Source organism: Grus americana, chromosome 3 (assembly GCF_028858705.1).
Source record: "Grus americana isolate bGruAme1 chromosome 3, bGruAme1.mat, whole genome shotgun sequence".
Classification (NCBI taxonomy): domain Eukaryota; kingdom Metazoa; phylum Chordata; class Aves; order Gruiformes; family Gruidae; genus Grus; species Grus americana.
The window spans coordinates 63,819,978-63,841,650 of NC_072854.1; the positions used below are offsets into that span (position 1 = coordinate 63,819,978).

The following is a 21,673-nucleotide window of genomic DNA, read 5'->3' on the forward strand; positions in this document are numbered from 1 at the left end:
TACTTGTAAAATATTCCAGTCCTCCACCACATTGACAATGCTGCACTCACACCTTTGTATTAACTTTCTGGTTCAAAACCAACAACAGACTAGTCCCTGTGGAATTCCACTTGTAGCCTTCTTCCTGGTGGCCATTCTTACTCAGCAAAACTTGCTGCTAGCTTACTTTTAGTCAGTTCCTTATCCACCATGCACTACTTGCATTTATCACTGTATCATCTTCTCTTGCTTAACTATGCATATTTCATATCATTGTATAGATATTTTCCTGGCATCCAGACAGATAAGCTCAACCACAGTTACAAAAAGAAAGGTTACCAGGTTAGTTGGCTTATTCCACCTTTTGCAAATTGTGTAATTCTGCCATCCAAATTGTGTAAAGCCCTGTATAAAAGCCATGAATAATATGTAGTTCCCTTCCTCCAGAGTTTATTCCTCAGCTTCCCTCTCCAGTATGGGAAGTTGCAATCAAATCTTCCAGAACGCTGAGAAGCATGGTGAAAGTGTTACTTCCTCTCTTAAGTATTTATGTTGTAAAGGAGGAGTGGAAAAGCAGGATCCAACAACATAAAAGTGCTGATTTGCATTTTATCCCATCTTTTATTTATCTGCAGGTTTTAAAATATTTTTCCCTTTGAAACTTTTAAAAAAGTGTTGCATACTATTATGATTAGGTTAAGATCTCTGTATATTACATTACTTTGTGCTGAATGCAAATTGCCTCATTTAAATGTCAAAATTAGGCATGGCATCCCTAAAGTTTTAGGTGCTTGGCACTAGAAGGGCTTTTTTATGTGTGGTCAGTGGAGTTATGCACCTGAAGATCTACAGAGGGATATCCCTTCACCTGTTTTAAGCAATCCACAGAGAAAGCAACTTCTTTGGGCACCAAAGGATATTCCTTATTCCTGAAGGCACTCTGGCCCTCCTTTGTCTTTAACCCAGAGTATAGGGAACCCTCAGCCACTCCAGATCCAATCCCCCTTCATTCTCTGTTGAGGGTGGTCACCTAATGCCATTGCACGTTCCCCTAAGTGTCAGTGTACTTCCGAGCACAACTAGTTCAAATTAAGCACTCAAGGAGCTTTCAGACTAGATAGGAAGGCACCTACTGAACATAGAGATAAGCAGCCCTGCAAGTACATAGGCTGGGTTGCTGTCTGGGATTTAGATCAGTTTTGAGAACCTCTGTCCCAGTTTAACTAGCATTTAGACAGACTGGATCCATTTATTTCTTTTTCAGACTACGTTTAGCTGCCACAGCAGTGAGACTAAAGCAAGAGGCAATTCTCTAGAGTTTATGTTAATTTTAACTTGCAGACTCTGCTGTCTTAAAGGGCCTACTTGAGAAAAGTCTGTTCGATCACGTCCTTCAAGTAAGGCATTCATGCTTCTGAGTGATTTAAAAAAGATAAATGTGGAAGCACAATCAAATTAGGAAGATCCTTTAGATAGCTTTAAGGTAACTAAAATTCGAAATCCAAGAATGGTAACGTGTCTTAATTCTGCTGCAATAAGCACACAAGACTGTGTACAGAGTGAAGCTGTTTACCAATGTGACTGCAAGTTATACATAGGCTGGGTTGTCTGGTACTTACCCACTGCAATAGGTAGCCAGAAATAAAACCAGCAAACAAACCCATTCAGAGGAAAACATTTTGAAGGTCAGTTTGTTCCAACACTAGCATTTGTCTACACAGCAAGAGGACACATGCGCATTTGCAATTATCTGCAGCTTTTCAAACTGTGGGTGAAAGTAATCAATTCTGGGACAAGAACTCTTCTCAGAGTACAAAGGAACAGAACTAAACATTCGCAGCAAGGGCTTAGGGAGTCCTGAACATCTGCATTCAGCTAAACAAGGAGGATGCACTGAGTGTGGAGCACGTTCAAAGTTGTACCAACAGGAGAATTTTCAAGCACACAAATGGCAGAGAGTGAAAAGAAAGAACTTATAAATGCATGTTTCAAGGTGAGTTATTCAAATCCATCTTGAGTAGATGTTTTTGATTTCCTCACTTTAGAGTAGCATCTGAATACGTGGTTCCCATGTAAAAAGATTCGAAGGGGCATCAGTGGTTGCAGTGGCATCAGTGGAGGGACTGCCTTACTTAAACAAGTGGTCCAGGAGAGAAACATAATCTAGCCTTCCACATCTCTTACGGAGATGGTGGTGCGGTTACACATCTTGGTGAGATAGATATCTCCATCCATTCTGACATAAGTTGACAAAACAGATAGTGTTCAGGCACATTATCTGACCAAAACTAGAATGAGAATGGAGAGAAGGATAAAGGAAAATGATGTATGTACAAATAAATCCAGCAAACCCACAGTAATGGTCACTAACAAAAACTGCGGCAGAAAACTTGTCAGCTAGTGAATGATCCAAGGGAAAAGAAAAAAAAAAATTATTTTGGTCACAGAGGTTTCCATTGTGTGGGTACCTGTTGTGGTTTCTCCACTCCCCCATGATGAGAGTGGGCGCTGTAGTCCTTCCCAGGCAGGAGTGGGGTGCCTGGGTCTCCCTGTGCACCTCCCTCTGGAGCAGGCTGAGAGCTCGTCCTGCCACTGTAGGCTTCCAGTGTTGACCACAACCTCTGAGCCATCAGGCAGAAAAATTGGTTGAGCTGTCATGGATGTGAAACCTTTCCAAATCAAGCCAATTATGTTTCTTTAAGGAAGAAAAACCTTTGAAGCACCCAGTGGCTCATATTCTGTCATATTTCGCCCAGGTTTTGTCTGAATGTTTGTAATCCCTTTGGCCAAATGTGAGGTTCTCTTCCACATTCACAATCAATCATGGAGTGTATTGTGTGAAAGAATGAAGGAAGTAGCAATATCTGAATTCTCAATCTTTTTACCTCTCTTCTTTACTCAACTAATTAGAGTTTACACCACACCAGACTGGTTTCCATCAGTTGGAGCCACACAAAAGAATTTCTGCTTCTACTGAGGGAAACAAAAGAACAATGTGCAGACAGGTTAGATTGGAGAAAGGCTTGTCTACAAAATTGGCCAGAAAAATTCACCAGAATAATAGCTTCCCACATGGAAAAGCTATTTTTAAATACATGACTCTTCCAAGAACAATTATTTTGCTCAAAAATTAGAGGTTGGTTTTTTTTTTTTAAATAAAAGGTATTTCCTTGAGTATAAAGTGTTGATATGAAGGCAGAAAGGGACTTGTCTTGGAATACTAAACTGATACTGGCTGAACTATACTTGAATAGATATCTTGGATTATCTGCCAGTTCCCCAGTATGGATAGGCTCCAGGTATAGAAATAATGGCTTTGTTCTCTTAACCGTCTAAGTTAGTTGGCACCTGAAGAGTTGATCTCATCCAAATACCCTCACATTTCTTGCTTTCTTCTGCTTCATGTTTCTCTCAGCAAACTTCCAGAGACTGGCCGTTTTTTAAACTGTCTGGAAATGTATGTACATGAAGCGATACTCCACTAAAACTCCTGTGGTCTTCAGTGGCAGTTTGGCTCATATAAACAATGAAAGATGTAGACTATAGATTTTGCTTTTTTCCTTTTATAAAATAATCTGCAGAATACTATGACATTAAGAGAATTCTTCATTGGTCTAATTCCCATTTAAATCTCATCAACTTCAAAGAACACCACTGCCAATACCTTATTTTTTTTCAAAACTATGCCACTAGAACGCTTATAAGATATGAATACAGATAATGTACAGCTGTAAATAAAACAGGAAAGGGGAGAGGACCATAGCTATCCAAGTGCAGCAGCAGGCTATTTGTTGCAAATGTTTTGATGGCCTCATGGTAGAGGCGTAGGGAAGAGCATAATGGAAGGATTCTTTTCCACGTGGTGCAGCTGAGGCTACCTTCAGTAAGTCCCGAACAAAAGGAGTAGAACTAAAAGCAGATTTTTTTTTCCCCTAAATTGTGTTCTATTTTGTAGCATAGTATAACTTTGTCATATATACACAGTATGTAAATATGTTATATAGTATTTTATAGTATATAGTTAACTGTATAGCATTATATAAGTATTACAGTTATTTTTTCCCCAGTTTTTCATCCAGGAGTCTCAAAGGACTCTGCATATCATTTTTGAATTCTCCTTGTAGTCCAGGATGTTGAATACAACTGTGCAGCTTAATACACTGCCATGCAAGGAAGCATGACCACTTCAGAGAAGACACATCTTTTCCAATTCCAGTGGTTAAAAGTCAAATCCTGTCGTTAGAAACCTCTGCATTGTTTGTAGCTGTCAAAGGAGTGATACAGGCACATTCGAAGAGAGAAATAGGCCCTGAATATACCCTGCTAAATTAATCCAGTCTTACCTGCAGTTAATTATGTAGTTTTTGTTTGGCACACTGTGAATACCTTGATCAGACATACTAGGGGTACAAGGCAAGTATGACACCGTACTAGCCTGTTAAAGGAGAGTCACGGTCCCTTTATTTTGATCATCCCGGTTGTAAACCAAAAGCATTGAACCAGCTGTGATCTATGGCTAATCCAGAAGCCATGAGTGAGTGAGTTTATATTTCCCATTGAGCTCCTGGAATTTTAAACAGGTTCCTTTGAGCATACAGAGAAATTTTGATATATACTAAAGAATCAGAGAAGCGAATGCCAAAGAAATCTAGTCCTGCTGGTTGTCCTGCTCGTGGCTCACAGTAAGATGGCAACCTTTTATTTCTTTCTCTGATTCTTTTCTCCAGAGTCCAACCGAGAGGCTATTGGCGCTGCTCGAGGAGTTACACCCCTACTGTCTCTTGCCAATTCCTACGATCCTAGAGTCCAACAAAATGCAGTTGGTGCTATTTTCAACCTCACACAATCAGGTACTTTCTGACTAATGGTTTATCTCAAATTGCTGAAGGAAAATTTCTCACTGACAGAAAAATAATTCACAAGGGTTAAGGCAAGAATAAAAGCAACAAATTATTTCCTTTGTATATAGTATTCATGTTCATACCATAGGCTGATGATTTAAGTTTGGCCTCTCTTTAGCTAGTACAGACCCTTTTTTGCCTAGTACCAAAATAGAAAGCCTTGATTTTCAACCCCAAGGGGCTGATGTACAAGCACTTAAATAATCATTCAAAGAAATTAAAAAAAAAATTTGTTAAAGAAACAACTTGATCTAAAAAGTTAGCAGCACATTTGGTGGTACTTTGAAGCAATCTCAGAAGCTTATCCAACAAGGTCAGGCTCTAGGAACATGTGACTTATATCCCTAACTGGATGTTGAAAGATGCAAAATATAACTATTATGGGCCAGATGTTAAAGTCTCCTGGGATATCTGCCAGCAGCTTTAGCAAAAGTGGTATTTAGTCCTCTGCAATAATATACATGTTACCATACATTAACTCTGAAACAAACCAGCATTAAATCTCACCTATCTAGATGATACCATTATCCTACACAGCTAAATGATAGTCATGAGTAATGTCTCTATATGGTGGAAGGGAATGGTTGGCAAGGACTTCTACAGTTGGCTATTACATTTCTGTTATTATTCAGAACTTTTGAAAGAATTTGGGTTTTTTTAAATCCACTAATCACAGTGAATATCATACTTGAGGTTTTTCAACTTCTCCAGCAATTCAGATTCTCTGAAGTCTTTAGGATAAAACCAGCAAAGGCTTAGTCAAACAGCCTGCTAGTCATTTTGCTAAAATGTCTGCATACTGCTATATTGCATAAGCTCTAAATTATATACTCTCTAGCCACACTGATTGGCATATATTTAGACAACTTCACCACTCTCTAAAATCCAGTGATTGTGCATATCCCTTTTGAATGGTGCCCCCAGATGAGAGGGAGGGAAGGGGAAAGACACACTAACAGCACCATTTTTTTGTGGTTTTTTTGGTTTTTTTTAAATGGCAGAGAAAATCCAACAAGTCCTATGCAAGGAAGGAGCCCTACCAGTTCTTGCCTTGCTGCTGGAATCTCCTGACTCAGAAGTGCAGGTATGGCTCAAACAGGTCAGATTTTTAAACAGTAACAGTGCGACTGTGAGGAGAGTACAAACCGCATGCATGCGGAAATTAAAAGGTGGAGAGAAGGGAAGGTTTCTCTAGAGAAGATGGGAAACACGTGAGAGCATCTTGGTGAAACTCAGCTCAGTCGGATAATGTATATATAAACCACTCAGTTTGGTTCCACAGGAGAAAGTTTATGACACAGAAATGCATCTGCCAGCACACAGTAACTCATGCACACAGTCGTTATGTGGTTACCTTCCTGTGTCTTTCAGATCATCAGACAAGTTGCAGATAAGCCTCTTCTCCATTTATTTTTTTTTTTTTTGCATCCTAACTTTGGTCTTCCACTCTAAGCAGTTTTACCAAGTGTTCTGAGAAGGCACAGCTTGCAAAAACTTTTTTCCCATTATTGTAAATATCAGGGAAATCTTCCTATTTTATGCCTACCACAGATGCCTCTTTGTGATTCTACACACTTAACAGACAGCCAGTGTTGGTTCAAAAGTATGCTGATGAAAAACTATGAATCAGTTGTAAACCTTAAAATCTGCTAGTTCATTCATTTGGTCCTCTGAGTAGAACAGGATTGTTTCCTCCATCGGTTTTATTATGTCTATTCAGTTCACTTTTAAATATCTGAAATGATGGAGCCTCTGGAATTGCTTTCTGCAAACTGTTTCAGCGTCATGAGCTTTCTCTGAGATTCATCTTAAAATTTCCTTCTCTGCAGTTCAACCTGTTTCTTCTAATTATACCTCTCTCATAATAGATACTCTTATATATATAATCCTCGCTAATGTTAATGTTTAAATCCTTTGGAAATGATCCCTTGGCATGGTAGGGCAATGACTACATCTGGCTTGAGTAAATTAATGTAAACATGTAGTAGAGCAGATGCAGATGAGCTAGCTTAGGTGCCAGCAGCAGTGTCACTGCAGCAGCACAGTACATTCCCAAATACTTGGGGTCCTAATGGGTTTGTGCAACATGCAGTGCCACAGCATGACTGCTGTTTTAGTGATGGCAGATTGCATTGCTTTTCCTGGAGGAAGCCCACTGAGGCTGTTATCACATCTACCCAATAAAACACCCTTAAGATGAAAAAGCATTTTATTTTCATCAGCTCTAAATCTGAGCATTTCTCCAATTTATTTTGTCTTCAACATGTCACCACTGTGACCTCCTCTCTCTCTACTTTTTTGGTTCTCTGCAGTATTACAGCTGTGCTGCCCTAAGCAATGTGGCAGCCAATGCTCAGCACCATGAAGCCATGCTGACACCTGGCAATAGATTCCTGTTGCGGACACTCATCTCTCTCCTATCCTCTTCTGTGGACAAGGTAAAGCTGTAGCTTTCTCTTTGTCAAGCCTTAGCATCAGAGTAGAGCTATAAACTTGGTCTTCCACTTTCAGTCTTGGACAATTCTGCTCATCTACTGTACAGGTGCCTATGTGGCATCTTTCCCATGAGAAAAGACATATATATTAGAAGATAAATAGGTTCTCCAAGGTCAATGTATGGAGAAAGAGAAGGGAAATCATTAAAGTTGTTCCACAGTCCTGGACACGTCCTTTAGACTAGAATGGTCTGTGTTCTTTAAACTTCAAACTACATGTATCAAGTGCTCTGTCCAGGTACTCAGCTATCTTTGATCATTGTGTCTGCCACAGAAGGTATCTGGAGCATCTATTATGCTACTCTTTTTGGTATCCATAACTTTGACTATATGGCTTCAAAGAATAACACCCGGAAAATTTTGCTTTGTTGGGAGCCACACTAGCGAAACTTCAGTAAGTCACAGTTCAGGATTTAAAAGGTGGAACCTTAAATTCTGTGTAGGAGGGAGGTGAAAAAAAGGCAAAGCAAATGAAACAAATTCACTGCCTTCATTTTCCTATAACTTATCTGACATTTCTAAAATAAGCCAACATCTAAACCCCATTGGCTTTTCCTCATCAACAGGATGACTGATACTACAGGAGACTGAAAAAAAATTCATCAAAACTTTGAAAAAAAAAAAAAAGATGACCCAAAATTTATTCTCTGAAGATAATGTAATGGCTTGCTAGTGTTGTCATGTTTATTTTGTGTCCAGTAGGCAAGAACATGCATTACTGAAACCTTTTTTTTTTTCTTTTTTTTTTTCTCTTCCCTTTCCTCTTTGGCACAAGCAGGTTTCAAGCCAGGCATGTGTTTGCCTAAGAAATTTGGCTACCAGTGGTAAGCAATATCTTGGAGATAAACAAACCATACTATTTATTTTTCTTTCTCTCTCTGCCTTTCAGTGAGCACAGTGCGCTGGGAACCTTTCATAATAAAAGCAGAGAGATACTCTTTTCTACATTTTAATTGAATGTTAAGGGAAGAGGAGGTGCAGTGCATACACTAAACCAGTCTCAGAGCTCTCAGGTAGGAGGTATCTGGACAAAGCAAGAGAGAGCAGAGGTCATCTTATGCAGAGCCTTTGCAACTGTATTAAGTTTTTCTCCCTTCCATTTTCCTAAGCATTAAACCTGATTAGGGCAAAATGAAATTGCTGCTTGAGTGGGGGCCTGCCTTCTCCCAAGGCATGAATCTGTCTGGCATTAAATACAATTTTCTCCCAAGCGTTTGTCATCCTCTTAAAAAAATCCTACTCTATTAAATGACCAAGATCTGTTTCTACAGCAGACTTGGGAGATGAAAGCAAAGGACTGGCATGCTCAACGCTAGAGCCCTAGGGTCCAGGGTAGAGTTGTTCGTCTGGAAAATGCAGAGGTGCTTCATTTTCAGGCAATCATGACGACAGTGGAGCTGGAAGTGAAGGAACTGCTGTGCTGCTCCTTGGTGTAGTTGAGAAGCCCTGGTCTGCTTGGCCTTTTAGGACTGCCACTCCATCTGCTGGCTGCTCTGGCGTGACCTGTAGTGCCAGAAGCACTCGCTGAGCTGTTGGGGACAAGTGGGGTATAAGGATTAAGCCAAGATGGCTGATCTCTCCCCTGCCTGACTGTAACTCTAGGAGATAGGAGCCAGAACAAATAAGGGTTTATTTTTATAACCAAACATCCAGCGTTGTCCCATCCCACAGAGATGGTGGTGTCCCCTCTAATTCCATCACTGAGGCAGTCAAACACTTATGAGTCAGGGCCTGAATGTCTCCTCACGGTGCTCTGAAGCTCCCTGACCTCGTCATTCTCCCAAACCAGTGGACATCCAGGCCGAGATGGTTGCTGAGGATGTCCTGCCCAAGTTGTGCTCTCTCCTGGCATCTGGCAGCGAGGACGTGCGTCATGCCTCCATTGCTCTGCTCTGGATCCTGTCCCAGCACCCGCACAACCAGGTAGGGGAGGTCATTTCCCAAGACCAGAGGGAAAGTGTAGCTCTGGCCCTTGCCTGGGGTAATGCTCTGTTACGGCAAAACTGCAAATGGAATGCATTTGATTAATGACTGATAGACTCCGTGAGGCTTCCCAACCCTTCTCCTTCCCATACAAATTGACGAGGTTTTTGTCTACTGCATCTGCACCGTCACCAACCACCCAAGGAACCTATCTGTTGTGGTGAGCGGGATCCAAAGGATCCCATAGTTAATCAATTACCTGTGATGGGACCAAGGGGAGGGTGAAGGGGAAGATGGGTGTCAGATTCCTTGGATGCTACCCTGCACTCCCTGCAATTCTCTATGGTCCTCTCGGTCCCCAGACCGCAGGTCTCCAGGTGGGTGTAACAAGGGACAGGACACATGTTTAGCACCATGAAAGACTGCAGCCATGGAGGCAGCTGAGAAAATTATTCCTCAGCTGCAGAGCTTCCCCGCACATTGAAAAGCAAACAGTTTTAGAGTGTGCATTTAAAGCGCATCAGTGCAAAATAAAGTACAAAAATACTTCCCCCTATGGACAGTTATTCAAAGTCCATTTGCATAAATTTAACACCTTCTGAATTAGGATCAAGACAGCAAGAGGGGCTCATAAAATTTGAAATCCTATTTATCTTTAGCTAATTCACCAGGACTTTACTGTGTCTCCTCATGTCCTTAGTTACAGAACGGTTCTTTTGCCCACGTTCAGGGTAAACACCACCCTTAACAGTGCAACACTATGCAAATACATGAAGAAGTCTGACTAGAAATAAACTATAGCAAGTAAACAAAAAGGGCACTCCTGCTGTACTTCAATCCTCCACATAAGACCAGTAAGTAGCGACTGATGTTATTTTTAAATGTGCTTTTCCATTACAGGAATTACAGGCATCCTTAGGAACATGGATATGAAAATGCTTTTGATAGATGTCTTAAGCTAACAGTAACCTTTTAAGAAAGTCAGAGTTTAGACAGATAAAGCAAAAAAATATGTGAGAACATTTCCTGCCACCTTGCTTTAAGCAGTAGTGACAGACAATCTGAGTAACCACAGCTTGGCTTAGGCGCTTCTCGTGGCTGAAATACACTCCGATTTGAAACATCCTCCCAGTACTAGAAGCCTGGTGCCTTACACCTCAGTTGTACACCATGTACACAGCACAGTACGAACCAAACTGGACCTCCTCTAATTCTGGGACATGATGGAAAAAATGGGTAAGGTCAGTGTCTGGGAAGCAGCAACTGGAGCACAGAGCTTTTCAAAGGCACTGTGGCTTCCTAGGTTTTGTGCTGGCTGCATTAGCACCAAGCGTCCTCATTGCTTGTCAAACTGCCTCATGCAATCAAAACACAATTTGCTCTCAACAAGCTTACAATTGAAATACATTTAGTTAGTTGGAGCCTATTTATGGTAAAAATGTTTCTTGGTATGAGGCATTATGCTGGAACATTGTCCTCCTATTTGCTTTTCTTGCCCCAAAACACCGTTTACACTTTTTGTTCTCCCAGAAAAGAGTATCTGCAGCTCCTTTCCTGCCTGATCCTGAAACGTGTCTTTACCGGTGCCTCAAACCCGCAGCTACAATGGGCAGGGCACAGTGTGAGTAGGAACAGAGAAAAGCACCAGGAGCTCACGCTTGTTACACCAGCGGGGAAACAGCCCGTCCTTCGTGGGGGAAGAGGGTCAGCGGCAGGAGGCTGGAAAGCAAAGCATCACCCTCAGGGGTTTATTCTGCAGTGAGAAGTATCTACACGTCAAAATTTGTTTTAGTGAGCAAACACGGCTGTCCCTGACTACTGAACGTTGCTGCTTTGTGCGACTGAGCCCTGGGCACGCTGAGAAGAGGCTGACCTCTCCTTACTCATATCCTGCCTCCCCACCTCCATGCCTTTTCTGGCCTGTTTTTCAAATCTTTTCAAGGTTTCTTTCTCTAACCCAGACTGAATTCCCAGTGAGTGAAAGAGGGACTTCTCCATGGGAACAGCTGTTGGAAAACAAACCACTGAACAAAGCTAACCTTTACAACCAAGTCAAGTGATGCTTGAATTATTACAAATGCTACCCAGGATACAATAGGGCAGAATTCATTTGCCCTTTCGTTACCATGAAGCAAACCCCTGGGAATGCTTCACGGGAGCTCCTCTCCCTGCTTAAACCCCTTTTTTGCGATCCCTGGCCGGGCTGTTGACAGCAATTCCCAGCAAGCACTGGAGAACTTCCCTCTTGCAAAGGGAATTTTATTCAGTTCTCCCAAGGACAGCCCAACCCTGAAACACTAAAGAAAGAGTCAGGCTTTGTGAGAAAACAGCCTTTTAAATCACCTTCTGTTGAACAAAGACCTGGAAGTCAGGGTGGCAAGGGTCTGCCTACTCCAGATGATGTCGCTCACTTTCCATTCCAGGTACAAAATAACTTTGCCTTCCCATCTTGCTACCTGGTAAACAGGGGATAATATTTATATTGTCAAGAAGTCCCTGGAGAAAGGATGTGAGTGCAGCATTGCAATTGTAAGCACAGTTGCTGCTGGAATGGTTTTTCTTGCCTTTTTTTTTTTTGAGATCAATATCCATCTGAACCACTCAATCCATTTTTACTCAGAGTTTTCTCGTGATTCCTTCATGCTGCACAGGACTGAGCCAGGAAACAAAATCTGGATCCTAGCCATATGCCAGCCAAAAAAGAGGTTCAGCAAAATTTGGAGTACTGTTACTTGCTAATGTAGGTCCTAAATAAACAGAAGAGCTTGGCAGGGAAGTTGTTATGTATTAGAAAGTTCATTTATAGTCCACAATTTCCTCCTCTCAGGCTGTAGCAAATCAAATAAGGGTACCATAGTTGATGGCATTACATAGAAAAGAGGACGCTCGGGACAAAAGCACAGAAAACAGTCATTAAAGGTAATATAATTGGGTTATCTAAAAGTATATGATTTCAGCCTTTGAAGAGGAGAACTAAAACTAGAGAAAATTTACAGCCATACCTGCATACAGGATTCTCTCAATGCCTGGAGTTTCATCATAGCACTGCCCTTTCCATCTATTTTCATGTTTTATTTTAGGATTGCTGTTTGTGACGGTGCTTAAAACAAACTTAAGATGTCAGCTAATATTAAAAGAAAATATACTTTTGTAATTTAACCTAAGTGAAAGCAAGATGCAAGTTAAACTAATTTTTAAAGACATCTGCCTTTCACACTGCTTCAGTGATCCTGATATTTCGCAGGTTTCAGCATTATGTGATTTTTCTCAACTGTATATAGAACTGATGATTTGTTTTGTATTGAACACTCTTGCTAATGTATTTCAGTTTCTAAGTAACACAAATAACATAGTTCATTACTAACAAACGTAAGAACTGCATAAAGAACTCAAACTCCTAAGGGAAAGAGACTGAAAGAAAAAAATTCTCCCAAGAGGAAATCTTTGTTGCTTTTAACAGTAGACCTAACCTAAAACTTAACCCAAAGCCTGCTGAGATCAGGTTTCTCCTATAAACAGCAGTGCCCCCTTAATCCATACTGTTATTGAGGAAACTACCTGGGCAGTAAGCCAAGTTCAGAAGATCTGATTCAATTAACATTAGTGGTAATTGGAGGAAGACTACATTCAGGGAGACGAGGACTCAGTCAAGTCCCTCTAAAATGTCCATCCGACAGCAGAGAAATGCATGTATAAACTCAGAAGATGCTGTTCAGAACACGCTACTCAAGTGGTGCCTGATCACAACCTGATCTCGACACACAGCCCCTTGTTGTAGGCGAGGTAAATTGCTGAGGCACACAAGGACACACTGCTGCTGCTACTTCACCACATACATTTGCCTTTCACGCCTCTCCTGACCACTTCTCCCTCCAGTCAGGATCACACGTCCTTCCCCTGACTACCAACAACCTCTGGGAAGCGTTTGATGCAAACAAAAATAAAGTACCAGACCTTCAAGACTGCAGCTTTCTATAGCAAGTGCTCTGTAGATCAGTGCCAGTCAGTAGGCCATATTTTGAGAGAAAAAGCACTGGACCCAGCCACTACACCGTTGGTTTAAATTTGCTAAGTAATGCTCTTCTTTCAGAGCTAAGCTCTCTAGTTTGCTGCAAAGTTGCATTGTGTTGTCCGTACTGGATGTAATGGAGATACTGGTTGCTCTTTTCAGGACATTCTGGCGTGTGCCAAGCTACTACAGAGCCTGGGGATGCTGTTGTCAGTGCATAAAACAGACCCTGTGATTGTTGGCCATGCTGCTTGTATCATCAAAAACCTGAGCCTTTCCAAAAACAGAGAGGTGGGTACCCAGTATTTTTCACTGAACTATACCCTGGGACGGTGCAGTTATGTTTATATCAAATCAGCATTACCCACAGAAAGATTTTTTTTTTAATGAAACATACACCAAGGATACTCTGCCAAAATTGTGTGTATGAATAAAAGGACCTGATGTGCCATAATGAAAGGTGGTTTTATTCATATTTTTCCAATACAATACAGAAATGCTAATAAAAATAAGAAATGTCTAATATTTCCTATGACTGATGTGGTTACCTAATTTGAAGGACTGCATCATAGGTATAAAACATATTTCTAGCAAAGGCTTTTCATTAATTAAAGGAACCATCCAGGAAAATCTGAGGTTTGTTAAAAACTAAATCTATTTCCTAACTCTCACTCTTTGGCTGCCCTTAGTTATCCACTTATGGGGTTCAACACTGATCTAATTTCACTCCCAGTTTGTTAAATATAACCCCAGCTATTGACGTACATTTTGCCTGTTTGGCAAGATACAACCTGTGCCAAGATGCTGTAAAGATCTCTATCGCTTACTTTGATTCTAATGAAACCCATATCCACAGATGCATTTCCCTTCTCCTTGCTTTTTAAGGGTACCTTGACCAAACAGTGCCACTGGTAACAATCAATATTGGGGAAAAAACCCACCCAAATCCTTGCCTCTGCTTTGCCCCACCTGCTAGGTGCACTAGTACACACCTTTTGAGACTCAGTTCCTTTTTTCTTTTCCTTTGTTCATGATCCAGTTACCACTAGTTCCAGAGACTTAAACTAGCCAAAAAGAAAAGTATTTCCAATAATTTTTTTCAGTTATACTAAGGTAAGAATTATATGAAATTTTGATAGCTGTGAAATCAATTTTTGTAGGGAAATAGATTCCTTCAAATTCAAGGCCCACAGTAAGAGTAAAAATGGACCATCTTTTCAAAGTTTGCTTTTAAAAAAATTGCCATATTTGTCTCTTCAATTCTGTGACTATTCTGTTATCAACAGAGAGCTTGTTCACCTTCATAAAAGCTTTATAATGTGCCTCATAATGCGTTTAGCTCTCACTGCACAAGTGAATCCACAGCCATGAATGGGAGTGCCAGGTTTCCAGTGTCAACTCAAAGGAACCATCCCTAAAATACATAAGAGTCCTTGTCACAAGCGGAAAAAAGTGGTGGTTTTATGCCAGCAGGACACAAACAGAGCTTGAAAGGCAGCAGTCTTGAATCCAGCTTCACTCTCTAAGCAACAAGTTAAAAACTGCAACGTAAAATGAGCACACAAAAAAAGATACTCTCTTTTGTTGATAGACACCTGAGCTCCCTTATGGAAGTGTGAGCAGCTTCCATCATTAGGACCTCCCAGAGAGCTGATGACTTTGTGATTCCACCTCACTAGTAACCAGTCACCTCCAGGTGACTCATTCAGGACTCATTCCTTGGTCTCGTGCTTTTAATCCAGGTCAGCACGGGCTATCTGTCAGTCTCCTATCTGTTTACAACTCGGTTTCTAAAACATATATGCCAGTACAGCGACACGCTCCCCAACACCACTTCTGGCATAGCAGATTCAACCTAAAAGATGAGGGATACACAGAAGTGTTTAATTCATAACGTTTCTTTCCAGAAACAGAACTCACCTTTGCTAGTGAGAGGTCATCTGATATTTCTGCAGATCAGAGCTTTTCAACACCAGAAAGTTTTCAAAGCCCTGGAGGTAAATAAAAGAAACTGATAAACTTCCACATTTCCCAGTCCTTTGCCCTGGACCACTCAGCTTATTCACCTCTGCAGCAAGACTTGAGCAAAAGACAGCTTAATACTAACATACAGCCTGGTACAACAGCAATAGGTCAGGAAATTCTTTGAGCTCAGAGTGATCTGTGATCATGAGAACATCCCACAGACAGAGCAAGCCCAGGGAAATGTCTGAAATCAAGTGATCTCTGAACAACCCAAGGTATTTGCCACCTGGTTGTGGTACATCTAGGAGAAGACATTCCTGTTACTGATGTTTTAGCTCTCAGTATTGCTAAGAGTTATACAGTATTTCCAGAGTCCTGAAACACCACCAAAACATAATGGCAGTGCTGAAAAGGAATCTCTTCTTTGTTGCAGAGGATCATTGAGAGCCCGTGTGTTGAAGGTCTTCTCCAGACCATGCTTTCTACTGACGTTCAAGAAGACTCTCTTCATTATGTGACATCTTGCCTTGCTGAGTTGGCAAAGCAAGGTAGGGAAGCAACCCCCCAATAAATGGCTTAATCCGAGAAGGGTACCAATCCTTTATTAATCCTAATGGGGGATGAAGCACAGGTGGGCGTACAGCCCATTCTTTCCCTTTAAATCCAGTAGGAGTTTTGCCATAAGCTTCAAGAAGAGCAAGATCCAACTCACTGGCAGGATGCATGGGCTCTGTTGATTGCATTTTTTTCTGTTGAACTGCTTAAAATTTTTTACTCAAAATTCTTTGTGCTGAACTTTACTGCTGCACATGGCCTGTCTACTTTTATTTCTAACGTCACCCAGTTTCTCTAACTGAATTAATTTCACAATAGCAGAAACCAATATAAGAAGAGGAAAAGACTAAAATACAAAGGGGCTCTTTCTCTTTAATTTTTATGCACACAGATTTTATAGGAGATCCCAAATTAGCACCCATGGAAGGTACAGCACTCCTCATGGCAGAGAAGATCCGTGTAAATTCTCCCAGCCTGCCCAGCATTGGATATTGTCTGTCAAACATTTCATCTCTTGTATCTGGTGTAAGTGCCCTGCAACTGGTGACGTGTCACATTTCATTTTGCAAGAGGTGCCTGGCAGCTGCTGGACAAACTGAGCCCACTAGGCAAGAGTGGATCTCATACATAAAATGATTCGTTCTTTCAGAACACAAAACCAACAAAATAAAAATCCACCAGCCTTTCTATGAATCAAATTGATGGCCCTACCTGAGAGCATTACCTCAGGACATGATCCTTTTTTACAACCTAAACATAGTTATTGCACACGTTCAGTGCTTACTTTGCTTCTCAGGCTGCATGAAGGATTTCTTATTTAGGCGGTGTGGTTTCTGGCAGACCCCACCATTTCTTCAGCACTGGAGTTTCTGTTTACAGACTACTCCCTTATCTTTCTGTCTTCCAGAAGGAGCCACATTACACATGGTCCAATGGATGGATGAACCCTTGACAAAGTGCTTGGTGAGACTGGCTGGCCAACTGGAACATACTGAGCCATCCTTTCAAGCTGCCTCCATCATCCAGCATGTTATAGGTCACGGTAACTGTCACACAGCATTAACTGTGATTTCAAAGATATTTATAGCTGGCTGGAGTAAACCGAACCTTTTCCCAAGGGACTTAACTGTCAGGCATCAACCAACCTTTAACATTCCTATAGCATCCTCCATCTGGTCTCTACAAATTTATTAGCATAACAGCGCCTACAGTCACCTTCGAAATATACATAAAAGTGCTCAAGTGCATGAGGAAGCTCAGGGATGAAAATGGACCATATATAAAGATCTGATTCAGGTGCGTGCTGCCTTCTGCAAGCACCACCGTTCTGCAGGGCTGGTCTGTAGCCAATTCTGAGGTCCTTAAAAACAACTGAGGTAATAAGGTGGGATAATGTAAAGTACTCCTTACCAAGGGAAAGATGACAACACGTTTCAGACAAGAGGCATTGTTTTATCTGTTTGACCCTCCTTCTCAGTATATACAACGTGATGGCGTACCCCACAGATAGGAGCAGAGGTCAGTAGAGACAGTTACAATGGGATGGTTACGTTCCAAAATTTTAGATCAACTCTGCTCCCTGACCAGCAAGAGGAAAGCATCTTACTGAACCAAACACTGCTGTTGTAATTCTAGACTAGATTACCAGAAGCAGGGAAGTAAAGTGGCTTTTAAGAATGTAGCCAATATCTTTTTAGGTTTCAGTGGGAGAGAAGGAAAAGAGCATTATTTTTACCTGCAGAAAACAAACAGCTTTATGCTTAATATACTTGTCCCATGCAGCTGAGAGCCTTTAAAACTTGCAAGAAAAAAGTGTTCAGATGATTCTTGTCACGTTCTCTAGAAAATCACGGTTAAATTTTAATGCTAAGATGTGAGAAAAACTTGAGTCCGTAATGAGTCTCCAATAAGGGAAAAACACAAACCTGTTTCAATTCTGCCATTGGGGATTTGCAACAGAGCAGGCTCTCAAGCAGTGAATGGAGACCAACAGCATAACCACTTCGTGGATGGGTTAGGACGACAGGCTGATCAGCCAGCACATGCCTCATGCCAGGACCATCTCCCTACCACAGCAGCCCCCCTGGCATTTTATTTATCTGAAGATACTGTTAGAGGCTGTAGTACATGGGAGTCCTTTGCCATTCCTTGCAGTAACATTGGTTGTAGCTGAAGGTAGATGAGTCTATTAATGATCTTAAATGTTGTTACAAAAATCACTTTTCAGTGTTTTAAAGGCTCCTACTGATCTCCAGTGGTTCTCCTGTTTATGCAGAAAAAATTATGCTTTTGGTGAAGCGTCACATCGGAGAGGTCCAGGCCTACCTCAAGAATTTTCTTACCCACCGAGAGGTCCGCTTTCAGCAGCTGGGCATCTCTACATTCTGCAGACTGCAAGAAGGTATGTCCTTCCCGCTGGGTCGAGCCCCTGGGCGCTGCCAGACCCTGCCTGCTCTTATCAGTGGAAGGCAGACTGCTTTGTAACAGAAATGACAGTGCTGGGTAACTTCCTCTGGGGACTAGCTCTGCTCGCTTGAGCAAACAGAATAATTTCAAGGGTAGCTTTTACCCATTTTTAAGTAACTAAGAGTATCTTACAATAAAGGCAGGGTTTTTTTGTTTGTTTGTTTGCTTTAAAACTAAAGGCTTTGTGATCAGCAGGGAAACAGGACTTCAGCTACAGGTGTCTTTATCCAATATAAGAATGTTTGGCACTAGACACAGCCTAAAAATTTTTCAAAGATGGATTTAGTTTGGTTTGATAAAGCAAGCAAACAAGCAAGTAAAATGATTAGCTGGTACTAAAGCGGGAAAGTCTCGCGTCTTTTTCATACTTTAAATTCTGTTCCTTGATTTTTTTCTGGTTTTTATGAGGGCTTTTTTTGGGGGGGTAGAAGTTGAGTACAGATGAGAGTTACAACACGGTGATAAATGTATATAGCGTATATCTTCACATACATAAAGCCAGAGCCAAGACCCTGCTACGTCTTGATACGCACCTGTTGCATAAGGCTGAATCTGGCAACTGAGCTTTAGACATCTGGATCAGCAGCATTTAGCAGTGAACAATCTTGAATTGTCATAGGGATGAAAACTGACTTAGTATCTGCTTTGTGCGGTAGAAGATACCTTCTCTATTCTTTACGCTGTAATAAGGACCATCAACTGTATCTAACCTGAAATAGCTGCTTTCTAAGCATCTGCATTAAAATAGAGGGAAAGCCTAACACTTGTTTCTCCTCTTCAGATCCAGAATTTTCGTTAGCATTCAGAAAAAGCCAAACGGCCAAACTCCTTGAGCAAATCCGTCAACAAACAGAGGAAACTCAAGAGCTCCTTAGGGCAGCTATTTACCACAAAGACAGTTAATATTTAAGCCGGATGGCTTATGAAAACTTCCCAGATCCAAGAGCCTGAACTTTCAGAGAAGACAATTCTTTTCATTAGTTCCTGTAGTTAAAGTAACTTCAGTTTCATCATACGAAAGAGATGTTCCGATCAGAAGAATCGGAGCAGGTCAAAAGACAATCCCTTGGACGCTTTGGCTGGCTGCTTAGGTGTGCTTGACGACTATGGCTACGTTCCTTCCAGTGGTTTGGAAAACACCTGTTATGCTTGGGTAATCTTCCATGGTTTGTTTTTGGTTTCCTCACCCCGCCTCCAAAAGCCCAGCGCTGTAGTCATGAGGTTTTATTCACGTAACAGACTGATTCTATTGCAGAGGCATCTCTGAAGTACGCAGGTTCCTCTGCATTCAGCTTTATTTTATTTCTGTTCCATGTCCCTTATTTCAGAGCACAATCCAGGGACTTGACTTTAGAAAATAATTGAATTAACACATAGTATAAAGATAGCACACTACTAACAGGTTACTACACAATGTAACTGCTGAGGGACAACTCAAAAACTGTAAGAAACAAGAACAGGACAAGCCTTAAGACTGATCCTTGTGTACACTGTAGGCACTGCTCTCCATCAGAAGAGCAAAGGCACTTTGAGGCAGGTAAACGTTGCACAGAGCACGTTCAGAATATAGCCGCGACCATGAAAGATTTGGTAAGAGGTGTTTGAATACAGAAATTTCTTCTGCAAATGGGAAGTTATTTCCAAAGGTACTTGCAACAGCGAAGAAGTGAACAAATCTGGCAAAATTAGGAATTGATCTTATGTTTTGATATTGGTATTTCGTTTTAAAAGGAGCTAACAAAAAAAAAAGCTGCAATATGTTTAAATTCAGCTAATTTTCTTATGTGTATACCGGATACTGAACAACCTCCCCCTCCCTCTCCTCCAGAGGGAATCTGTCTCTCAGACCTTTTAGCCAATCAAACCAGTATTTTTTAGGAAAAAAAAAAGTAGCACAGATCCTTGAAATTACAGGGCACTAGTTTTTTAATGTAGGTTTTAATTTGTAAGAGAATTAATAATCATCATCTATTACTAATCCAATTCTACCTTTGATCAATACACGTGTTTTTAAATACAAGAATGTGGCTGGAGATCATGTTGAACTGGGTGGAATATTGAGATTTTGGAACCGCTCCTCTGGCAAACATCTGCTCCCAGATAGCACGGTTTCTTATGAAAACATTTCACAAGAGTTTCCTGTCTTTTGAGGTACTTCTGACCAAGGTATAACTCTGACGTGTGTAGAGCTTTAGCGCTGCTACTGGCCTCAAATGTGGAATAAAAGTGATATTCAAATAAATAAATAAAAAAACATTCTGTCAACTAAGAGCTCAACGTTAAATTTTACTGTGGCCCAAATCTCTAAGCTTACATGCTTGGGGGAGGCATTTCTGTTCGTGATGCTTTTTAATAACTGCGAGTTGTCTCCAATAGTAATATTTAAAAAACAAAACAAAACAAACCCAACCAAAACCACACTCAAAAGTGTCTCTATAGCGCAGTGAAAAGACCTGTTAAAGAACAAGGCAGAGAATGCAGATAGAGCTGTGCACAGCATTTTCAATATTCACGTGTGGCAGGAATTGTCTTTTGAAGCTCATGCAAAAGACCCACGTGCCCTACTGTAGGCAGCTGGGCTTATTAAAACAGAGGGCTACAGAGAGCTGAATGTCATAGCTAGGAATAAGAGCAGAAAATCTCAAACTCCGCGCCACCTCGCTGGGTGACTTTAGGTCATTTTCCAAAAAGAGAATCAGTGCAATATGAAGTAATGACATGAAAATCTGTCTCTCTTTCTTGGGTATTTATTTGTAGACATTACTTCAAGATCTTAGGAAGGAGGAAAATAACAAAGTATTCTTCATCAGGAATGAGGAGAGAAGAGACATGTGAAACAAGCAAAGCTAATTGTAAACAACCCGGTAGTTGACACCTACGGAACTAGCTTTTAGTTTGTATGTTGGACCCCTGAAACAGAAGAAATTTTCTCTCTCATTTGAAGCAAACCTAGAATGAACACACTTACAAATTGTTTTTACTGCAGTCCTGTTAAAAAAACAAACCACACATGAGAAATGAAGCAGGCTCTTCATCTCTCTGCTGCAAACAGTGAAGCAGGCATTCTGAAGTCTCACAAAAACCAATCAGCATAATTTAAACCTTAGCCGAATAGATCAAGAGCAACATAATTTAAACCTGAACCTAAATGAATCCTCAAAATTGAAGCTAAATCTTACTGGCTATTTACTTGCTCTGTTTCTAGCTGTAAGTGACCCTGTACTGATTTTTTAGTAAAAAGATTAGAGGAAACCTGAAGAAAACTTTTCAGCAGACCAGGAGTAGCAAGAAGAGTTTTCCATCATAGATTGATACCTGTTTCAACTGTGCAAGAAAATGAAAATATAAATAGAAGTAAATATTTCAAACAAGTTTTATTT

At 40.9% G+C, this 21,673-nt stretch overlaps 1 protein-coding gene across 3 annotated transcripts in view; it reads left to right on the forward strand.

Annotated features, from left to right (window-relative positions):
• Positions 1-20,737, forward strand: part of LOC129205317 (uncharacterized) — a 29,077-nt gene extending 8,340 nt beyond the window's left edge. For all 3 annotated transcript variants that reach the window (XM_054822616.1, XM_054822617.1, XM_054822618.1), the window contains 10 exons: positions 4,707-4,829; positions 5,882-5,964; positions 7,193-7,318; positions 8,154-8,199; positions 9,165-9,298; positions 13,470-13,598; positions 15,706-15,820; positions 16,735-16,869; positions 18,103-18,228; positions 19,075-20,737. In XM_054822616.1, coding sequence (XP_054678591.1) covers positions 4,707-4,829; positions 5,882-5,964; positions 7,193-7,318; positions 8,154-8,199; positions 9,165-9,298; positions 13,470-13,598; positions 15,706-15,820; positions 16,735-16,869; positions 18,103-18,228; positions 19,075-19,196 — 1,139 coding nt within the window. In that variant the 3' untranslated portion in view covers positions 19,197-20,737. The remainder of the gene's footprint in view (positions 1-4,706; positions 4,830-5,881; positions 5,965-7,192; positions 7,319-8,153; positions 8,200-9,164; positions 9,299-13,469; positions 13,599-15,705; positions 15,821-16,734; positions 16,870-18,102; positions 18,229-19,074) is intronic.
• The last annotated feature ends 936 nt before the right edge of the window (positions 20,738-21,673 follow it).